General features: G+C 39.4%; 1 protein-coding gene across 3 annotated transcripts in view; it reads left to right on the top strand.

Annotated features, from left to right (window-relative positions):
* Nucleotides 1–20,686, top strand: part of adam17a (ADAM metallopeptidase domain 17a) — a 21,286-nt gene extending 600 nt beyond the window's left edge. Inside the window, exons 2-20 of one of the 3 annotated variants that reach the window (XM_053633508.1) lie at nucleotides 3,138–3,270; nucleotides 4,391–4,524; nucleotides 4,805–4,893; nucleotides 5,320–5,497; nucleotides 7,797–7,921; nucleotides 8,576–8,662; nucleotides 9,028–9,138; nucleotides 9,860–10,004; nucleotides 10,123–10,214; nucleotides 10,349–10,501; nucleotides 10,797–10,996; nucleotides 11,270–11,373; nucleotides 12,133–12,267; nucleotides 13,666–13,796; nucleotides 13,913–13,991; nucleotides 15,358–15,446; nucleotides 17,626–17,682; nucleotides 18,509–18,917; nucleotides 19,395–20,686. In XM_053633508.1, the coding sequence (XP_053489483.1) occupies nucleotides 3,138–3,270; nucleotides 4,391–4,524; nucleotides 4,805–4,893; nucleotides 5,320–5,497; nucleotides 7,797–7,921; nucleotides 8,576–8,662; nucleotides 9,028–9,138; nucleotides 9,860–10,004; nucleotides 10,123–10,214; nucleotides 10,349–10,501; nucleotides 10,797–10,996; nucleotides 11,270–11,373; nucleotides 12,133–12,267; nucleotides 13,666–13,796; nucleotides 13,913–13,991; nucleotides 15,358–15,446; nucleotides 17,626–17,682; nucleotides 18,509–18,868 (2,402 nt within the window). In that variant the 3' untranslated portion in view covers nucleotides 18,869–18,917; nucleotides 19,395–20,686. Of the gene's footprint in view, nucleotides 1–3,137; nucleotides 3,271–4,390; nucleotides 4,525–4,804; nucleotides 4,894–5,319; nucleotides 5,498–7,796; nucleotides 7,922–8,575; nucleotides 8,663–9,027; nucleotides 9,139–9,859; nucleotides 10,005–10,122; nucleotides 10,215–10,348; nucleotides 10,502–10,796; nucleotides 10,997–11,269; nucleotides 11,374–12,132; nucleotides 12,268–13,665; nucleotides 13,797–13,912; nucleotides 13,992–14,113; nucleotides 14,190–15,357; nucleotides 15,447–17,625; nucleotides 17,683–18,508 lie in introns of those variants that run through there. The other 2 variants (XR_008386821.1, XM_053633507.1) reach the window with 2 other exon arrangements.
* The last annotated feature ends 29 nt before the right edge of the window (nucleotides 20,687–20,715 follow it).

Genomic DNA, 20,715 nt, shown 5'->3' with positions numbered 1-20,715 from the left:
TTCTTCCTGGTTTGAGCTGGAAGCTGACATTAGTGTTGACATTGTTTTCGAAAATTATTGTTTTTTTTCTTCTTAGTCTTAAGGTTTTAACACAGTAACCCATCTCAATATAACAATGAGCAGAGCTACAAAATGTCCTCCTGGGTATAAAACACCACAGCATACAAGCTTTTATTGACATTCAAATGATATCAGGAACTATATTTTTGTCATTTATATTTCACATTTGAAGTGTCCACATCATTCCTAAAAGAAAACCGTATTATATGGCTTCAATGTTGTAAGGTTTTCTCAGGATGAAGAGATGTTACTGGAATAAAGTTTGGTTGGACGTTCGATATTCGCGGATTTGCGGAAATTAAGGGACCGTCTCTAAAGTTACATACGACATTGTTAAACACGTTTCTAACTTCAATAGCATTTGAAGGGAATGACTTACAGTCATATAAGCAACTGTAAAGTGTTCGTCTAGGTGTCAGGTATGAGGCACACCTCTTAGATTTTTTTATATTTATCAAAATAAGCTATTAAATCATATATAAATTAGACATGAATTTCACTACAGAATGGGCCCATACACAAAATATTCCATTATTTAAAGCTCAATAGCATTTGAAGGGAATGACTTACAGTCACCAAATCAACTGTAAAGTGTTCATGTAGGTGTCAGGTATGAGGCACACCTTTTAGATTTTTGATATTTATTAAAATGAGCTATTATTGGTTTGCGATACAGGGAATACGTTTTATTTATTTATTTTTCTATTCCTTAAGCTCAAGGCCTTGAAATGTAGATTATTGGACTTCTGAGACAATTAGTAAGCATTAGAGTTTTAAAGCTTAATAAGATTTTATGTTTGTTCTTGAACTTGTGATTTAATCTCCAGTGTATATCTAAACTCAGCAGAGAACGACATATCTTGAGGTTATTAAGACTACTTTTTGATATGTACAGTGGAAATTTATGAAGTATTTTGGAAATGGCAAGTCCTTCGTAACTTTGGGCCTCTGAAGACGGTTTGCCAAGAGGAATGGGCCAAAATCGTACAACAATGCTACAAAAAGCTAAATATTTCTCTCTGGACATGTCTCAAAGCTGTAATTGCCAACAACAGCTTTGCAGCAAAGTACTAATGTTCTTTTGTGATGTCTGAGTATATTTTCTCCTATAAATTTTCCTTTTTAAACTTTTTTATTTTTAAATGCTCATAAATACATACTTTTTGCTCGTATTTATAAGCACAAAGTCCAAAGTTATTGTGTGTGTGAATCTGAAGTGGATATGTGCACTGTAAGTATATTCATTAACAAAAGCAATAGTGTCCGAATACTTATTTCGCCTGACTGTATACACTAATCATCTAAAACATTAAAATCACTGACAGGTGACGTGAATAACAGTGATTATTTCGTTACAATGGCACCTGTCAAAGGGTGGTATATATTGGGCAGGAAGTGAACATTCTGTTGTCAAAGTTGATGTGCTGGAAGCAGGAAAAATGGGCACGCGTAAGGATCTGAGTGACTTTAACAAGGTCCAGATTGTGATGGATAGACGACTGGGTCAGAACATCTCCAAAATGGCAGGTCTTGTGGGGTGTTCCCAGTATGTAGTGGTTAGTACCTATCAAAAGTGATCCAAGGAAGGACAACTACTGAAGCGATGCCAGGGTCATGGGTGTCCAAGTCTCACTGAGCGAAGGTTAGCTCGTCTGGTCCGATCCCACAGAAGAGCTTCTGTAGCAGAAATTGCTGTAAGAGTCAATGCTGGCTATGATTGAAAGGTGTCCGAATACACAGTGCGTCCCAGCTTGCTGTGTAACCGCAGATCGGTCAGAGTGCCCATGCTGATCATCACCAAAATGTCAGAAAGAACTGTATAAATTCACAAGAGCCTTCCTCTCACACACATTGGTAATATCCATGATTCATGATGAGTACGAGTTACAAGAAAAAATCTTGCCAGTGGATCATAAAGTGAACAGCTTTTGTGTTGTATGGGTGAGGTTTTCCAAGTAATGTTGGAAATAAAGATATTTCCCCTTGGTGTTATTTCAGTTAAATCATATAATTTCCCTAACAGATGAAACAGCATTCAGTCACTTCCTTGTTGATTTGGTTCCTAAAAAAGATATGGACCTTTTAAAACTGCATACCGCTGTACTACTACGTCCGCATTCAAATAACAGTCATAAAGGCCCAATTGTTTCAGCACACTGTGGGATGCTGTTCTTGATTGTACAACACGTCTCATACACGCAAAAGCAGTTAATCACGTTCTGGTTTTGTGTGTGTGTGTGTTTTGGTTTTGGTTTTTGTTTGCTTTCCCTCTCAATTAGACTGATTGTCAGTGATTTATAAGAATAGTGACACTGGAATGTACAGGGTAGCTTGACGAGTCATGATTTGCTGAACCCAGCTGGTTTGCTTTGCCAGTTGTTTCACCATAAGAAGAAAAACAGATGTAATTAGCCCTCAGCCTATAATTTATTAATTAAGGAATAAAATAATCAGTGATGTAGTCCAACAACTTTCCAATATCAACAGTTTTTATTTGTTAAAGTAAAACGTATGTTTTATCCATATTTGTAGTTCAGGTCATTGTTGGGGAACATCTATAAGACAAATTAGTTCTTATAGTCACTTACATTATAGCAGCTAGGGGTGTAATTATCCAGCGATTTGGATTGATGAATAGTGGTTCTTTTTTTTCTTCTTCTTCTTTTTTTTAATAAAGTATTTTTTTAAACTGATGTGAATATGTAATTAAAATTTTTATGTGATTTCCCTGTAATCCTTATACTTTTAGAATAGTCCTTCTCTCGGCTACATCATTTGCAAATGAACAGTAGGCTTACCCCAGATTCACTGTTCAGTTGCTACTGAATTCTTTAGCTGAATCAGACTGGTGTTCAAGACTGGAATTAAATTCTATTGAACCAAAAAGGATGGTTTGCCACATGTGGTATTATGCAGTTCCTACATAATACTAATATACAATAAGATAGATTCACTTGTCTTTTTAACTAGCTGAGTAGATGTTTAGGTTAGATTATCCTGCACAATCCTGCTTTTGTTATTTGCTACATGATTGGAAGCAATGAATGTGATTCTCCCTCTGCTGTTCTGAGATACAGAGAGCCTCAGCTCAATGCTGGCAGACTTCGAGGTGCTTCCTGCTTCCAGTCTCCAGCAGCACTCCTTAAGGAAGAGGGACGTGGACTCGCCGGCACATGTCGAACGTCTAGTCAGCTTCACAGCTCTGAAGAAGTAAAGTCTTTCAAACCCTTCCTGTCCTGGAATGCTCAAGAAGCTCATAGACGTGAACTGAATTAGTCACAAAGTCACTGTTTTAGTCATTTGCTTTGTCACCCAGACTGACTATGAGTACCTTCTTACCAGGTTCCAGGAGTACTGAACAAGAAAATATTTAGGGCTGGACAAATCATAAATCTATTAGTTAGCCCACCCGGCAAGTTGAAGCTCAGTGTGTTTGCCAAGTCCCTCATTGTGCATACTTGAATATTCAGTTAATATTTTCTCAAGCACAAATAAGGTAACAAATTATGATCAGCTAATTTTGTACAGTAATATGGACTGAACAGGCTTGACTGCTGGGCAGCTATGGGGAAATTTAATTTTTTAAATGGGACCCAGACTAGTGACTTGTTTCCCCAATATAAGTGTGGAGTCTTTAGTCAGTCTGGACAGGATTTCGCAGGGGTTTTTTGTGATTGTTGTGATAAACTACTTGAATTGGCAAAATCACAATTGCACGAAATTGTTTTGCACAGTGTTTCAGTGATGTTTGTTGGTAAATGAGACCTTTTAGCCTTATTCATGTTCAACACGTGAATCGAAGAGGGCGTTTTCCAAATGTGCGCTGTGATGATGTCCCACGACGTGTCTTGGCTCGAATCTGCGGTAATTTTAAAAAAATTGCAAGCTCTTCTGACTGTTTCAGAGTTTGCTTGCTTTTTGCATTAATTTCTGCAATTGCAAAATCTTGGAGGGACTGATTTGTAGTAGTGTCTGATTTGTTTGGTCAGTGGTGTGATAAGGTAAGATAAATCAGTCCTTAAAGCTCCTCCTAAATGATGTCACCACCACCAGAACCTGCAGAGAGCTCATGCATTCACAGATATCTGTCTATATGTTGGGAGGCTAACAGAGATTACAGATACCATAAGGGTACGGAATTCACATTAATAACTATACCATGCCGTACCTCACTGTTATTAGCATGATGTTCCAATTATTCTAAATATTTCTAACAAAAGTCTTCTCTTGACTAAATGTATCATGTAAAGCTGAAGATTTGAGACTGTTCTGTTTGATTTTATTTTCTTCCTTTTTTTTCTTTCTTTCTTTTCGGTCTTTCTTTCTAAAGGCATTTCAAGTTGTACCTGACCACCAACACTGAGCTTTTCACTGACCATTTCAAAGCTGTGTTCATAGATGACAAAGGGTGGGAGAAGAATTATGATGTCGAAATGCAAAATTACTTCAGAGGACATGTAGTAGGTGAGTTTTACAGTTAGGAAGAGAGAGAGAGAGACCTGGAGATGGATCACTGAACATGCGTGGGCATGTTTGCTCTGGAGTGAAAACATAATAATAATTATATAAATTTGTAGTAATAGTTGTAGTAGTAATGGTGTTAATTATAATAATCATCATACATACATTTTTAAAAACTTGGTTTGAAAACAGGACATGAAGAATAAATACGTTTTGCTTACAACTAAAAGATATAAACAGGAATGTGAAAATAACTCAAGAACTTTCACTCTCATATCCTCAGGTGAGGAGCATTCGCGGGTGCAGGCCCACATGGACGGAGATGAATTTTCAGCGCACATTCTGACTGATGAAGCCGAGTACAATGTGGAGGTAATTATGAAGCACGGCAGGAATCTAGGCGCAATGTGGCTTCGTTCTTTTCTGCCTTGGAGCATAAGTGAAATTTTGATCTGAGGGTTTTAAAAAAAAATTTTTATTCCCTTCTCCTGGTGCCATACTTATGATTGGGGAGAAACATGCAAGCAATTTTAACTGTTGCTAGTTTTTTATGGCTCAAATCTGGTCTGTCAAGGTACCTATCTGAGCTTCCATGTAAATATTTATTTATTTATTTTTAAATAAAGATTTTACAGAGGATTTTACGTTAAGAAGGCAGTTATATTTAAGGCTCGTGTGTAGTGTCCTGCTTGTCTAGCAGTTCTGGAGCATCTCTCTCTCTCTCTCTCTCTCTCTCTCTCTCTCGCTCTCTCTCTCTCTCTCTCTCTCTCTCGCTCTCTCTTTCTCTCGCTCTCTCAGCCTTTATGGAGGTTCACAGAGAAAGCCCCAGACAGTCGCCTGCTGGTGTACCGCTCTGAGGACATCAAGAACATTAGCCGACTGGCCTCACCCAAAGTATGTGGCTACATCAACGCTCAGGTTCCACAGTTGCTTCCGGAGGAGGCCAGAACAGCAGCAGAGGCACAGAAGGATGGAGGTGAGCATCAGCATCTGTGAGATCCTGTAAGGAAGAAAAGATTAAAAGGAATGAAACTGAATCAGCAGTATTTATCATTTATAAACCAACAGGGCTTAAGTGAGCTTTTCCTTAAGTTTTATCATGACTTGGAAGCTTATTAATGTTTTGTCAGTGGATTACAGTGGTTATGCAGGTTATGTTCTTTAAGTCTTTCAAGATGTCATGCAGTCATTAGAGAGACTTATTTGGTGAAAGGGAATGTGATGTAGACTTTGCATACATCGCACTCGCCGCACTCACAATCTACATTAGACTGCCCAAGTCGAGCCTCATGGTTTTATCTATTCCGACCGATACAAAAGCTGCTGTCATTAATTACTAATTGCAAATGGAGTTTAAATGATTTCCTCATGCCTGGCTCATTTTTCAGACTTCAGTTTGTATCTATAAGTGAGATCTGTGGTATCAAAGCATGCGAAGGACAAGTCTAAATTTGTGCGCAATGGCCGCCCGCACAAGACAATCAGTATTTATTTTACATGTGTAGGCACAGCTGTATACAATGGCCACTGATAAATCCCACATTATAAATTGATGTGCTAGTTCATGGTGACACTCATTTGCATAAAGAAATGCCCTCAAATAGCCATATATGATAGACAACCTTTCTTTAAAAAGCAGAGTAGCCTGCTCTCAGTACTGTGACATGGAGCAAGTAAAGATACTGCTGTGTGAAGTAAAGCAAAAAAAAAAAGTGGTTTATTTGGCGCTTAGTAGTTTGTCTAATAAATATATGCAATAACAAAATAATTCTTGTGTGTATATTCTGTTCCTCTAATTAATTTTGAAATGTTCCAATAAATGAAAATTCATCATTTTTGCTCTTTTTTACTTCTGGTTTGGAAAGAAGTGGTGTTATTCAACTCGTAGCTGGTTGGGAAATACCAATTCCTGTTTGAAATGTACCAGAAGGTTTAAAGCCCTAGAATAGAGATCAACTAAAACTGTATTGGACAAACAAAATCGACTGATAAGTCACTCTGCATAGTTTCCAGTGGTGCCTAGAGACACTCCTCCTTCCGCAAAAAGCTTCCAACAAGGCATGATCAAAGTTGATCTTTAAATATGCCTTGTATATAATTTTTTACTTTACATTCTGTCTGTCCATCTGTCTGCACCTTGTGAGCACCAAAATCAATAATTACTTTTTCAATTATACTGATATGATTAGTCAGATTACTTGCTATTATACTATACTTTTCTACCACTAGTGGGTCCAACATACCACGCGTCAGGAGTGTGAGGAAATATACGCACATCCTCACGCATAAGCAAAACTTTATAACTATATATTATCCCATGCATCGAAATATGCATACGTGCGGTTTATGCACATTGCTACGCATATGTGCAGTTATTAAATGAGACCCCTGGTGCGGAATTTATTTTAGGTGTAATTGTCTGAGATAATCATCTCTGAGAGATCAATGCCTCGATGATGAATTTACATCTTTTGAGAAATGTTTGGTTTATAAAGAGAGTTCTGTGAAAGTCAAAGGAGATGATGTCATGCTCTACTTGCTGAAGGTTATTTGCAGCTTTGTAAGAGTGTGCAAAGATAAGACGAAAAAAAAACAGACAGCGCAACAACAGGCCACACAGATTCTCTCCAGGATTAAAAATGTTCTATTTTAAATTTCTTATAAAATAAGCTTTTCTTTAGTAACTATAGCCAGGTCTTTTTATAGGAATATACTTCTATGAATTCATGGGGTGCCAATAATTGTTGCACACCTATATTTTATATATAATTTTTTTTTTTTTGATAAACTTGTATTTTGTTTCTAATTGTATGATATCAATGAGAGCAGTATTATTAGCAGTGTATTATTGTAATAAAAGTTCAAAAGGTTAAACAATAAAGAAGAATTTTCACCGCCGCCTTTGAGCATATTTACCAAGGGTGCCAATATTAGTGGAGGGCACTGTATATGGGTATACAGTGACTCATAAATATTTAGCCCCTTGTAAATAACATTTGCATTTTAAAAATTTGCTCATTGTATCGAAATCTACCATGATTTCAAGTGCTATAAATTGTTATAAAATCTGAAAGTGATCTGTACTCATGTGTCATTGTGAACAAACCTCTGCACTGTACACTGCAAATTTGCTTGAACAGAAGGAACGCTGTGAAGTGAGTTTTGTACAATAGCAGCCTGTTATTTGGAGCCGTACCTGTCCAGTCTGTCTGACCTCTGCAACTGATCACTGATTATTCATGATCATGTTTTCTGATGAATCTATACAAAAACAGGCCAGAGAGTGCGGAGGCAAGCACACAACCACAAGAAGAACACCTGCACACTGCTACTGGTGGCAGACTACCGCTTCTACAAGCACATGGGCCGTGAAGAAGAGAGCACCACACTGAACTATCTGGTAAACAATAATGGCTAAATCTATTGGGCAAAACTGAGAAAGGAAACTCTACTTACAGAAAACATGCAAGCAGTTTTGACACAACTGCTCTTCAGCTGCTGAGGTTTTTAGCAAAGCAACATATGGAAAAGACCTCTTAGCAATAAGGTCATGCTGTGTATATTTATGTGCTTAAAGACCAAAAACTCTTAATAGTTTTAAATGTAGAAAGTTAAATAAATACCAGTACAAATTAGATATGCTAAACGTCCTTAAATCCAGACTAACCACTTTTCTGTTCTCTTGGTTAAGTCAAAGGCTACACATTGCACTCATGTTTGCCTTTGTATTACATTATCAGCAATAATGTGAGTGAAAAGTCGAATCGGCTGACCCTGCGCTCTGACCCCAGTTTCCTAACAAGCTGGTTATACGAAAAAAGAATTTTTAATGTGACCAATAAAGGCTTCTTCTACAAAGGTGGGTGTAAAGATCGATATACCAGGCACATATTTCAATACAGGAAAGCCTGTAATTTTCAAAACGTTATATAGAAACTCCAAATTTCACCATGTGAAGATGTTTCGCAGCCACATACATGCTATAGGGATACCCTGCCTAAAATGTTCATGATGAATATTTAGTACTGAATTTGTGTGTTTTGGTTTCTTTCAGATCGAGCTGATTGACAGAGTGGATGACATCTACAGGAACACTTCATGGGATGATGAGTTTAAAGGCTATGGTGTACAGATTCATCAGGTCAGTACCAAACAGTTCAAGAGAAACCTCTTATCCCAGATAAAGTAACTGTCTCTAATCTGTAATGTTCATGGTATTGTTTGACCCAGCCCTTTCCCCTTCTTGCTCTAGCTGACTTATCATTTGTCCAATTATCCAGAATGGTTAAATGCCATTGTCCTCTGAGTCACTCCTCATATGACGTTCACACAAAAGAACACAATGTCCTCTGTAGGATGCGATCATGTGGTTGGGTTTTTCATTGTGTGTAGTGACTGTTTTCTGTGTGAGTGTTTCTGCTACTCATCATCCATCAGCACACTCACTGTGTCTGTGGTGCCATTTAATAACTCATGCTTAAGCTTTAATCATGTTTCATGTTACAGATCATCATAAACAAGTATCCAACTAAAGTGTCTCCAGGACAGATTCACTATAATATGGAAGGAAGCCCACGAAAAGACAACCAAGTGTGGGATGTCAAGAAGCTTCTAGAAGTGAGTGCTAATAAATTCTTAAACATCTAAATCTAAAAATTGTGTGTGGTGTGGGTTGTTTTTTTTTGTTTGTTTGTTTTTTTGTTTTTTGTGGTTTGTTTGTTTGGTGAATATATGGTAACTTTACCATCATAATATTATTGTGAAGAGAAGTTGAAAACTTCTGGTTTACTTAAACATGGCCATTTCTCGAATTCCCATATTATATGATCCGATATAGTACCCTGAGTCCCCTGGGATAGGCTTCAGGCTCACTACGACCCTGTGTAGGATAAGCGGTGCAGAAATTGGATGGATGGAATGACAATGAGAAAGAAATAGAGTTGGCAAGGTTGTTGTAAATGAAGCAAAAAGCTTTTGGCCCATTTCACATTCTCTCTGTCTCTTACTTGTGCGCGCGCACACACACACACCTGTTTCATCAGAAGGATTCTTTAACATGCACACAAGTATCTTTTGCATAAATATTGATTATGATGCTGATACTTGAGGACATGACAGTAAGCGAATTAATGACTCTCTAAATTACACTTAGGGGTGTGTGTGGGGGGGGTCTGCTCTGTGATGGGCTGGTGTCCTTTCCAGTGTGTGTTTCTACTATGTGCTCAGTGTTCCCTAAGTGCTAAGTGTTGAATAACAGATGCTAGCTGGTCTAGAAACACTGACCCCCAATTTTTTTTTTTAATAAAATAATTTCTGTTGCTTCTTACTCTGTTTTCAGCAATTCAGTTTGGACATAGCAGATAACGCTTCAGCCGTGTGCCTGGCTCATCTCTTTACCTATCAGGATTTTGATGAAGGCACTCTTGGACTTGCGTATGTAGCCTCCTCCAGAGACCAGGCCTTGGGAGGACTCTGCTCAAAACGTATGGCTTTTTTCTTTCCTTTTTTCTTCTTTTTTTTTTTTTAATTCACAAGCTAGAATACACCGTCTCAAAAGCAGGCAGAGGTTAACAGCTGAGGCTTTACTTTCTCCTCTTACAGCTTACTATCCAGTCCCTTCAGTGAAGAAAGCCAGCTACCTGAACACTGGCTTAACCAGCACTAAGAACTATGGCAAGACCATTCTTACCAAGGTTTGTTTGTAAATGCTTTATGTATGATGCGAGCACATTCTAGTTATGTGCACATGTTCATAGGGAGCTGATTTGTTTTGGGTTTTTTTTGTTCATTCAAATATGCGCTCGTTGTGTTGTTGATTAACATGCAGGAGGCAGACCTGGTGACCACTCACGAGCTTGGACACAACTTCGGAGCAGAACACGACCCAGACAACATTGCCTACTGTGCTCCAAGCGACGAGCAAGGAGGCAAGTTCGTAATGTACCCCATCGCCGTGAGTGGCGATCATTCGAACAATAAGGTACAGTCTACAGTGTCGACAACTATTTCACCTGAGTTTATTATATTTAATAACACTACAAGCACATACTGTACACCATCTGATACTGACAGGTTTAGTCATGAAACTATGAGCAGAATAAATAGCTAGTTAGCATCATAGACAATTGAGCATCCACACATCACCATACTTTCACCTGCCCGTAACTGTATTAACTAAATATTCCCAAAAGTTTAATGCCATTTCTTTGTTAAAGTTTATAGATCAGAGTTCTGGCATACCATAATTTGTGTCCTTGCATCTCTCTTTATTCCAGCGGTTCTCCAACTGCAGCAAAGCCTCAGTGAGCCGGACTCTGAAGGTCAAGGCTCCACAGTGCTTCAAGGTACGCACCAGAAATTTGTGTGGCAACTCTCGGGTTGAAGAAGGAGAAGAGTGTGACCCCGGGCTCCTCCATCGCAACGATGACCCCTGCTGTACAGCCAGCTGTAAGCTGAAAAAGGGTGTGCAGTGCAGGTATGCTGTGAGGCAAAGCAGATTCATATCAAACATAAATCAGTTCAATATGCACGATCAGATATGTGAAAACAACTATTCATACAAATCTGGTAAAATGGAAGTGTTTGAAGAAACACTTCCATGCATAGATGACATGTGATTCTCCAGTTTGTTCAACAACTTTCACTTCTCCTTGTACGTTTGACTCGTGCTTTATTTTCAGGCTTTGCTTGGTTTAACTTCAAAGTTTTGAAATCATAGTCTGTTTTTGTTTTTCTGCCTGTACCTCAGTGACAGGAACAGTCCATGCTGCTACAAATGCATGTTCCAAGAAGTTAATAAGATCTGCCAGGAGTCCATCAATGCCACCTGTAAAGCTAGCTCATCATGCACAGGTGAGTTAGAATCTCATTATGCAGAGGTATAAGATACACAGGCAAAGTGTCAGAATATAAAATATACACACGTTGTATAATGTATAACTGTACAAAACAGTACGCTTTTATATGTATATGTATGTATGCATGCCTGCATGTATGCATATGTGTGTATTAATTATAATATTTTACTCTTGTTTGTTCACTTGGAACAATTTAAAATTTCTCCTCAATTTGTTCACCTTCCAGTTCACACCCGCCACCCAGCTTTCCTCTATTATATGATAGCTGCTAGCTGGGGAGGGTGAAGGCTATCACGGGTTTCCTCCAAGACGCATGAAGCTAGCAAGCCACATCCTTTTGAATTGCTTCTCAAGCTCCCTGTCTGTGCTGTCTGCCCTGTTCTGCATACATAACCTCACCGGTGTTCAGAGAGCACAGCCAGTTTTGCTCCCCTGGTTCCCAGCCACAAGTGGTTGTATCATCGGGATTCAGACTTGCCGTCTGAGATGGCTAGCTCCCTAGATAAAGTGCTGTTTACACTGTAATAACTTTCCGATTGCATTACAGCATCTTCACTGAACCTTGCTGGAATTATATTTGCATGGCACTTGATTCACAAAATCACGTTTTTCATAGTGGTTGTAGAGAAATTCTGGGTCACCAATCAAAACAGCCAAATGAAAAATAAACATGGTCATATTTTACAGCATTTTGTGTGTTCGTTCTCATGCTGGACGGACATCACTGACTTTCAGGGATTTTTTTTTTCTATAGGCTACAGCAGTGAGTGTCCATCTCCTGGAAATCTGCCCGATACGACAGAGTGTGTGGATAGGGGCCGGTGCCGGGGAGGCGAGTGTGTTCCTTTTTGTGAGGCCACACAGAACCTTCGCTCCTGCGCGTGCAATGGTGAGTGCAGATTAAAGTTCACACTAGTCTCTGTTGGTACTGTATCTCAGACACTCTGACACAACCACAGTGAGATTCTTGTTTAAGTGTTTCCAGTGGTGCTGGAGTGTTGGAAGTCTTGATAGCCTTCTATGAAATCTAGTGTCACTCAGTAGACTGTAGACAGGTTTTCAGGTGTATTTTAAACCTAGTGTGATTACATCTGTAAAGAGGGTTTACAGTTCCATAAATTAAGGTTGGTATACTAGGGGTGGGTTACTGTCTCTGTAGAGCTGGGGTTCCCAAACTTTTGTGCAAATGACACCAAATGGACATCACGAATTTTCAGCGACCCTGAGCCTTGACATTTTATTATTTTATTTTTTTGAATTCCAGATTTATAATTTAAGACTTTTTTTTTTTTTGTAACATTTGAATGTTTTATCATGTCTGTAACACGTGTAACGTAAGTGAAAACCAGTCCATATAGGATTTCAGAGTTGTGGGGGGGTTTTTTGTGTGTGTCTGAGGCCAAAAATGCTTGATTTTGCAAAATTTGCGATGCGGTTTGCGGAGATTTTTGTGCTTTTTTTTTTGTGCAAAACTGCTTGAAATCACAGTTGCAGGAAATTGTTTTGCACTGTCTTTCACAGCGATGGATGTTGGTAAGTGAAACCTTTTAGTTGTACTCACGTTCGATGCACATGAATCGAAGAGGGCTTTGGCTGAATGCATGTTGTGGTGATGTCACATGACACGTCTTGGCCCAAATCCGTTGAAAATCTGCAGTAATTTTTAAAAATGGCAAGCTCCTCCAAATATGGTGGAGTTTGCTTGATTTTTGCGTTAATTTCTGCGACCCTGGAGGGTCTGGGGAAAAATCGAAGGAATATTCCTTGTGCTGACTTGCCAATCTAATAGGAATGGGTGAGTTTATATTTCTTGACCTTTCTTCTTGATGTCAGTAGGTGTATTGGAAAGGTGCATCAATCAAGGAGTTTGAAGTGGACTGTCTCTTTCAGTGCGCACAAATAAATATCTAGGAACTCTGTTTTTTTGCTGTGTACCAAACTGTGCCACATATAAGGCATTTTGGTTTCTCCTTGTTATTTACGATCATGCTTCAATCCATATTCAATAAATGTTTCCGCATATTTTTGTCTATTTAATTGGTTTCTGTTGTTCCGCGAGTGTCAATCTCGGTGTTGTTCGACTAAAGACTATAGACTAAAATATCCCATGCACTCTTAATGTAAGTGGGGCTTGTATAAATATGATGCCCAGTAAGATTTCAAACTAGTAGCACTCACAATCCGTCTTCGTTATTCTATAGAAATGTGTAAGCTATATTAATAAAAAGTAGAAGAGATCTTAGTGAAGATAAACGAATAATAAAGTCACTGCTTTACTTTCTTACAGATACGGACAGCTCATGTAAAGTCTGCTGTAAGAACTCAAGTGGACTGTGCACTCCTTTTAAATTTGCAAATGGAGATTATCTGTACCTGCGGAAGGGGAAGCCCTGCACCGTGGGCTTCTGCGATGGCCATGTGAGCGCCTTTATTTCTCTCTTCCTCGTTTTTTTTGTGCTGATGCATTTCAGACAAAAAACAATTGTATTTATTTGTTGGCACAAAATGTTATGCTGAGTCTTTGTCTCTTTTAGGGTAAATGCATGAAGCAGGTACAAGACGTTGTCGAGAGGTTGTGGGATTTTATTGACAAGCTGGACATCAACTCATTTGGTAAGTGGTGATAGTTGATTAATTGTCAAAATGCTCTGTGTTTGTTTGACTTAAGCTACAGTCAGCTCCATAATTGTGAACAGAATGTAACTGAAGCTTGTTCCTGTTTATATTTTCACTAGAAAAGTTCAATAGAGTGTTTAGGAACTCTCGAGTGATCAGCCCTGACTTCTTTTTCCACTCAAGTGTAAATATGAGGTAATAGAGCCCATGTTTCTTTAGCCATCAGTGTGGAGAAGATTGTAGAATAGGAAAATGAAACAGGAAGTGGTTATTAAAATGGGTAGACTTCTGGAAATGCTCATATCCAATGCAAGGGCAATGATTAAGAACCAGAGCTGTGATGAACCTGCCTGGAAAAGGACACAAGTGTATGTTATCAATATGCCCAGTAAGGAGGATGTGCGAGGCAAAAATTTCCCCAATCATCACAGTTGGAGATTTACAGAGACGTATTTCGGGATCACCATGTCAGTCTACAAATAGACGCTGCCTTGATGCCAGCAATCTAATGAGAAAGCGTGCCAAATGAGTCTTTTTTTTTCCTTCATCTAAGCACAAACATAAGCAGTTTACTAGGAGCTACCGGAACTGGGTTCTGTGAGATAAACGGGAGATAAACCTAGAGCTTTCTGGAAATGAACAGTCAAGGTGGGGTTTTGGCCAAAAAAAAAGAAGCATGTTATAAAAACAAGTTATGTATGGTGGAGGCTCTGTGATGGAGTAGAGTTTTCCATCTAAAAGCCCTAGGAACCTTCTTAGGATACAAGACATTATGGGCTTTTAAATGAAAATCTGGCCACTGTTTCTATGAAGCTACAAACATCTCACGGTTGGATCCTCCAGCAGCACAGTGATCCAAAATTTGTATCTAAATCCCCACAATAATGATCATAGAATCAAGCTTTTGAGCGCACCATGCCATTCCCTTAACCTAAATTCACTGAAAAGCTGTAGTGTGAGCTGAAGAGGAGAGTCCACAAAAGAGGATCTAGGACCCTGGAAGATGTTTAGAGATATTGTGTATTGAGGAGTGTCTCTGTACTCTGTATTCTCCAATCTCATCAAGCTTTATAGGAGAAAACTCTGTGCTGTTAATTTTGCAAATGGTGGTTGCACAAAGTACATGTAGGGATGCTAATAATTCTGGTTTTGGTAAAAATATATTTTTGATATTTTGGGTTTTTATTTTCTTTGAATGTGTTTAATACAATCAGGGGACTGGATTTCTCATGGTTTCAGTATAAGATTAAGCTAATTAACTACAAAGACATATATTTTCATAACTTTTTATTTATTTATTTACTCACCTATACTAAGGGTGTCGGTAATTCTGAGGCTGAATGTAATGGTCTTCTCTCTTCAGGGAAGTTCCTGGCTGACAATATAGTGGGCTCTGTGGTGGTCTTTTCCCTCATCTTCTGGATCCCTCTGAGCATTCTGGTGCACTGTGTGGTAAGTGTGTCCTCTAATCTATTTTTATTAAAGAATAAAAGACAGAAAGCTGGGCTGTTATAGGAAAATAATCAGGTGATACACTATATGGGAAAGGTTTGTGGACGCTTGACCAATCACACCGATTTATGTGCTTTTTGAACATCCCATTCCAGATTTAGTCCCCCTTTTGCTGTTATAATGGCCTCCACTGTTCTGGGAAAGCTTTCCACTAGATTTTGGGATGTGGCCATTCAGATGCAAGAGCATTAGTGAGGTCAGGCACTGATGTTGGGGTGAGAAGGCCTGGTGCGCAGACAGTTTTCAAGTTCATCTCAAAGGTTTTGAGTGCAGTTGAGGTCAGGGTTCTGTGCAGGCCACTCAAGTTCTTCCATTCCAACCTGGTCACACCAAGTTTTCATGGAGCTTGCTTTGTGCTCACAGGCGTTGTCATGCTGGAACAGGTTTGGGCTCCTTAGTTCCATTCATCCATCCTACACAGTGTCACGGGGAGCCTGCAACCTATCCCAGGGAACTCGGGACACAAGGAAGGGGACACCCTGGACGGGGAGCCAACCCCTTAGTTGCAGTGAAGGGAAATTCTATTGCTATAATGTGCATCAAAGTTTGTCCCAACAGTTGGGTTCGCGCCACGTATAGGTGTGATGGTCCGGTGTCCACATACTTTTGGCCATATAGCGTATTTCATGGCCCAGTGCAAAGTTACTATCCTGAAGCCGATTATTTTCCAATAACAGCACGTTCTGAAGTGTTTTATTCCTCTTATAGTGCAGTGATTTTGACAATTTATTCAAATTTTTTTCAAATGTTTAATGTTGTGGAATGTTAATTCCTGTTATTGCTTACTCACCGAGCACTTTATTAGGAACACTTGTATACCTACTCATTCATGAAATTATTGAATCAGTCAATCCATCCATCAGGATGTGGAAAAATATATATCCGTTATTTTGACCGTGGAACGATTGGTGCCAGACGAGCTGGTTTGAGTATTTCTGTAACAGCACAACAGTCTCAGAATGGTGCAATAAAGAAAAAAACATCCAGTGAGCGGCAGTTCTGCAGACGGAAATGCGTTGTTGATGAGAGAGGTGCATGGAGAATGGACAGACTCCAGCTGACAGAAATTCTACAGTAAATTGACAGAGAATTCTACAGTGAGTAAATTCTCACCACTAATTGTGGTGAGTAGAAAAGCATCTTACAATGCATAACATGTTAAACCTTGAGGCAGTTGGGCTACAACAGCAGAAGACCACGTCCACTTCTGTCAGCCAAGAACAGAAAGCGGAAGCTGCAGTGGGCACAGGCTCACCAAAACTGGACAATTGAAGACTGGAAAAACATAGCATGGTCTGTTGAATTTTGATTTCTGCTGAATTGGGCACCAACAGCATGAATCCATGGACCCAACCTGCCTTGTGTCAACAGTCCAGCCTGGTGGAGGTGGTGTAATGGTGTGGGGGATGTTTTCTTGCCACACTTTGGGCTCGTTTATACCAATCGATCATCACTTGAATCTCATAGCCTGTTTGAGTTGACCATGTTCATTCCTTCATGGCCACAATTTACCATCTTCTAATGAGTACTTCCAGCATGAAAATGCACAGTGTCACAAAGCAAAAGTTGTCTCAAACTGGTTTCATGAACATGACAATGAGTTCAATGTGCTTCAGTAGCCTTCAGTCACTGGATCTGAATCCAATAGAACATCGTGGGGACGTGGTAGAACGTTAGAGCCACAGCACCTGAAAAGTCTGCAGGAATTGCATGATGCAATCACGTCACCAGAATCTCAAAGGATTGTTTCCAACATCTCGTGGAATCCATGCCACAAAGCATTTCAGCTGTTTTTAGAACAAATGGAGGCCCTACCCTGTATTAGTGTTCCTAATAAAGTGCTCAGTGAGTGTGGATTGGCCATCATGCAAGTCCCTGTTAATGAACTGTTACTATAGAGATGATTATTTATTAGAATGAGTGCTTTGATCTAAACCTGAGCCTTAACTACTTTCAGTGTGATAATTAATCATCCTCTAATGGCGCAACAGATTGGAGAATTCAACAGCGCCATGGTGTAATCATTATTAGTGGATAGAACAGTAAGAAAGTTTTGGTCAAAAAAGTCACAACATGAGAGATTTATAAAGTTAAAAAAATAATTTTGCTTGCTTTGCAGGACAAGAAGCTGGACAGACAGTATGAGGAGAACTCCAAGTCTCTAATATACCCCAGCGTAAGTGCCTTTTCCTCATCCATGCACCATTATTCCAGAGATGCGAATCATTTACATACCTTTTTAATAAGTAGGACAAAGACAGCTAGCATAACTGTGTGTGAGTGAAAGTGTGTACAGTGCAGTTAGCATGGCCTTTTCAGAAGGGTTAAACACATTATATGAGCATATGAGCGAGTGTGGCTGAAGATGTGACCTGTGGCTCCACTGTTTGCTCTGAGCCTCATGGAACTGCAGCAGATGATGGTGGAAGTGTGTAGTAAAGCCTGAGGTGAGTGTGTCACGTGGTCTTTGCCCGTGTAGAGTGTAGTGTGTTGAGTTTGTGCATCTGTTAGCTAGTTGTTTTCTGAGGTGTGTCGAATGCTGAGCACGGTTGAAGTGTTGTGCAGTCGGTGTTGATGTCAATGTCACTGAAGTGTGGAAGTGTTATGAGTGCATGGCTTTCTGAAACAAATGGCACAAACCCCAAGATCGCTCGGTGCACTTGGAACCCAAGATGTGGATGATTGCCTGAGCAGCTCATGGGCGTGTAAGAAGCTCGGTCAGTGTAGCGAAAGGAATCTGGCATGTTCGTCATGTTTAAGACATTTCCTGTTGTTATAGTCGAATCATTTTGTTAACCTTGAGTTTATAATATAATAGATTATTCCTAAAACAGCGGGAACATTAACTTTGTTTGATTGCATTATGCTAACCTGTCACTGGGGGCATTGTCTCCTTAAGATTTTTTTATTTAATTTTTTTAAAAAATTTTATTTAAACAATTCACCATTTTATTTTCCCAATTTTGTTTATAATGACACTGAGACTTCTCTCCCTCTCTCAGAATATGGAAATCCTGAGCAGTCTGGAGGGGGCTCCCATGCGCATCATCAAAGCCCCCTTTCTTCCTCCTCCTCCTCCTCCTCCTTCTTCTGTTTCAGCAGCGCGACCCGTGCAGGGACACCCCAGCGGCACCAGCACATCTTCGCCTACAACCTCCTCTTCCGAGTCCAGAGCGGATCCTCCGCGTATGGCCACCATCGAGGAGGACTCCAGCGGCGACTCTCCACCAGGGACAGCCTTCTCCCCGAGCTCTGCGGCAGCCAAGTCGTTCGAGGACCTCACCGAACATTCACCACTAACCCGTCAGAACAGACGACTGCAGAGACAAGCACGCGTCGAGAGTAAAGAGACCGAGTGCTGAGAGATGCACGCTCCGTCCAGTTCACACTTCCACACTCTCTCCGCTGCAAGTATGCACTTTGGTACACGACAAACACGAGCCTTTGTAAAGAATCAGTTTGGAGACGATCCAACATCAGTATACTGTAGTGCAGGTGTATCGTGCTGACCGTGAAGTATTTTTGGTTAGTCGTTTAAATTTTTGTGTGAATTTATAAATGTATTTTTAAAGGAAAAGAGCAGAACAGTAATGTATAAATACCAGAGGCTGCAGTCTAGAAGCCTTAGAAGACTTGATATTAAAGGGGCCCTCTGTTGCCTGTGAGATGAAACACAGTTCACTGATCCTTTTTCCTCCTGCTGTCTGTGTTTAAAACTTATGGGTTGCCTTTTAGGGAAAATGCTGAGCTGAGCAGCGCTCCTTTAGCTGAGGGGTGGAGCTAATTTCAGGGCCAGAAAAATTCTGTGGAAGCCTAAAATGACGAAGCTGTTTTATTACAGATCTAGAAATACTTTTAAGCATTACTAACTCCATTTTTAAATTACAGATATGATATAAAGAAGAATAATAAAAACCGTGCCTTGTAGAACAGCTTCTGCAGAGTCCCACTGGAATGAAAAACACAAAGAGCTGTATATTTTTACTAGTCACTGAAATGCCTGGTGAGCAGTGTGCATGATTTCTTGGTACACACCTCTACTTGGAAATGTGAACAAGTATTCTTCATTCGTTTGGTAAGTGATCACACACTATATTTGAGTAAAGGTCGGCTTTACAGACACAGATTCAATTCCTTTCCATTAAAGATTCATCACTGGCGGTGATCTAGACCTGGACTCGGCTCTGCGCGTGTTCGGTCCGCTTCTGTCTGAAGTCGTGATTTTTCAAATGCAGGATTTTTGCAGGAAAGTCGCCAGTTTATGTATGTATTTTGTTCTACTAACTACTGCTCATGAACATGTCAAACCGATGATTTAGACTGGAATGTGATTATGAATCAAGAATGAGGTGTTCCTTTTAACACTTGGCCATTCCTGTCTCTGCTGTTCTGTAGCAGTTCCGGTTACTACGCTTACCATTTTCTATTCGCTATAAACTGCCTGAAAGTTTGAACTGGAAGAGTCAATGAAATATAAATACACTGAACTCTAATTTAAATGCACATTTGTGAGTCCACATAAACATATCAGAAGGAAAAGTGTTAAAACATGTTTTATATTCAGCCAAAGTATACTTTAGGTGCTGGTTCTCTTTCTCTCTCTGTGTATGTGTGTGTGTGTGTGTGTGTGTGTGTGTGTCGGTGTGGGGGGTGGGTGTGTGTGTGTGTGTGGTCCATAATTACCCAAAAGCTGTTTTAGAGAAAAGATAATATTATGGATTTATGATTAAGCACTATTTATGTGAATTTATATAAATGTCATTTTATTGTTGAAACCGTTGCATTAAATTTAAATCTGAGTATGCTGCGATGTGTATATTTCAGTTCTAATACCTAGCTTGTGCTTTTTTTTTGTTGATACCATATTTGATCATATTTCATTCTCCATTTATATCACTCTAATTGTTACTTAAGTGTTGTAATTTAAGGCTTGGTGATGCCCATATTTTACTGTGCCATAAACCCATGGAATACTGCTTCTTTTTTTTCCTTTTTATAGTGTTTAAAATATTATGTAATGTCTATTCCTTCCTTTGCTAGATCAGAAACTGTCATATTTCGCTTGAAATGTTTCAAGTTGTATTTAGTGCTTATACGATAGATTTTGTGTTCTAGATGTATATATCTTTTTATTTACTTACACTGTATGAACCCACAAGAATAAACTCTACCACTACACACGCTCTTGTACTGAACATGACTGTAAACA

The sequence above is a fragment of the Ictalurus furcatus genome, chromosome 9, assembly GCF_023375685.1.
Source record: "Ictalurus furcatus strain D&B chromosome 9, Billie_1.0, whole genome shotgun sequence".
NCBI lineage: Eukaryota > Metazoa > Chordata > Actinopteri > Siluriformes > Ictaluridae > Ictalurus > Ictalurus furcatus.
The sequence above is the reverse complement of the archived record's forward strand: the minus strand, read 5'-3'. Positions and strand labels throughout refer to the sequence as shown.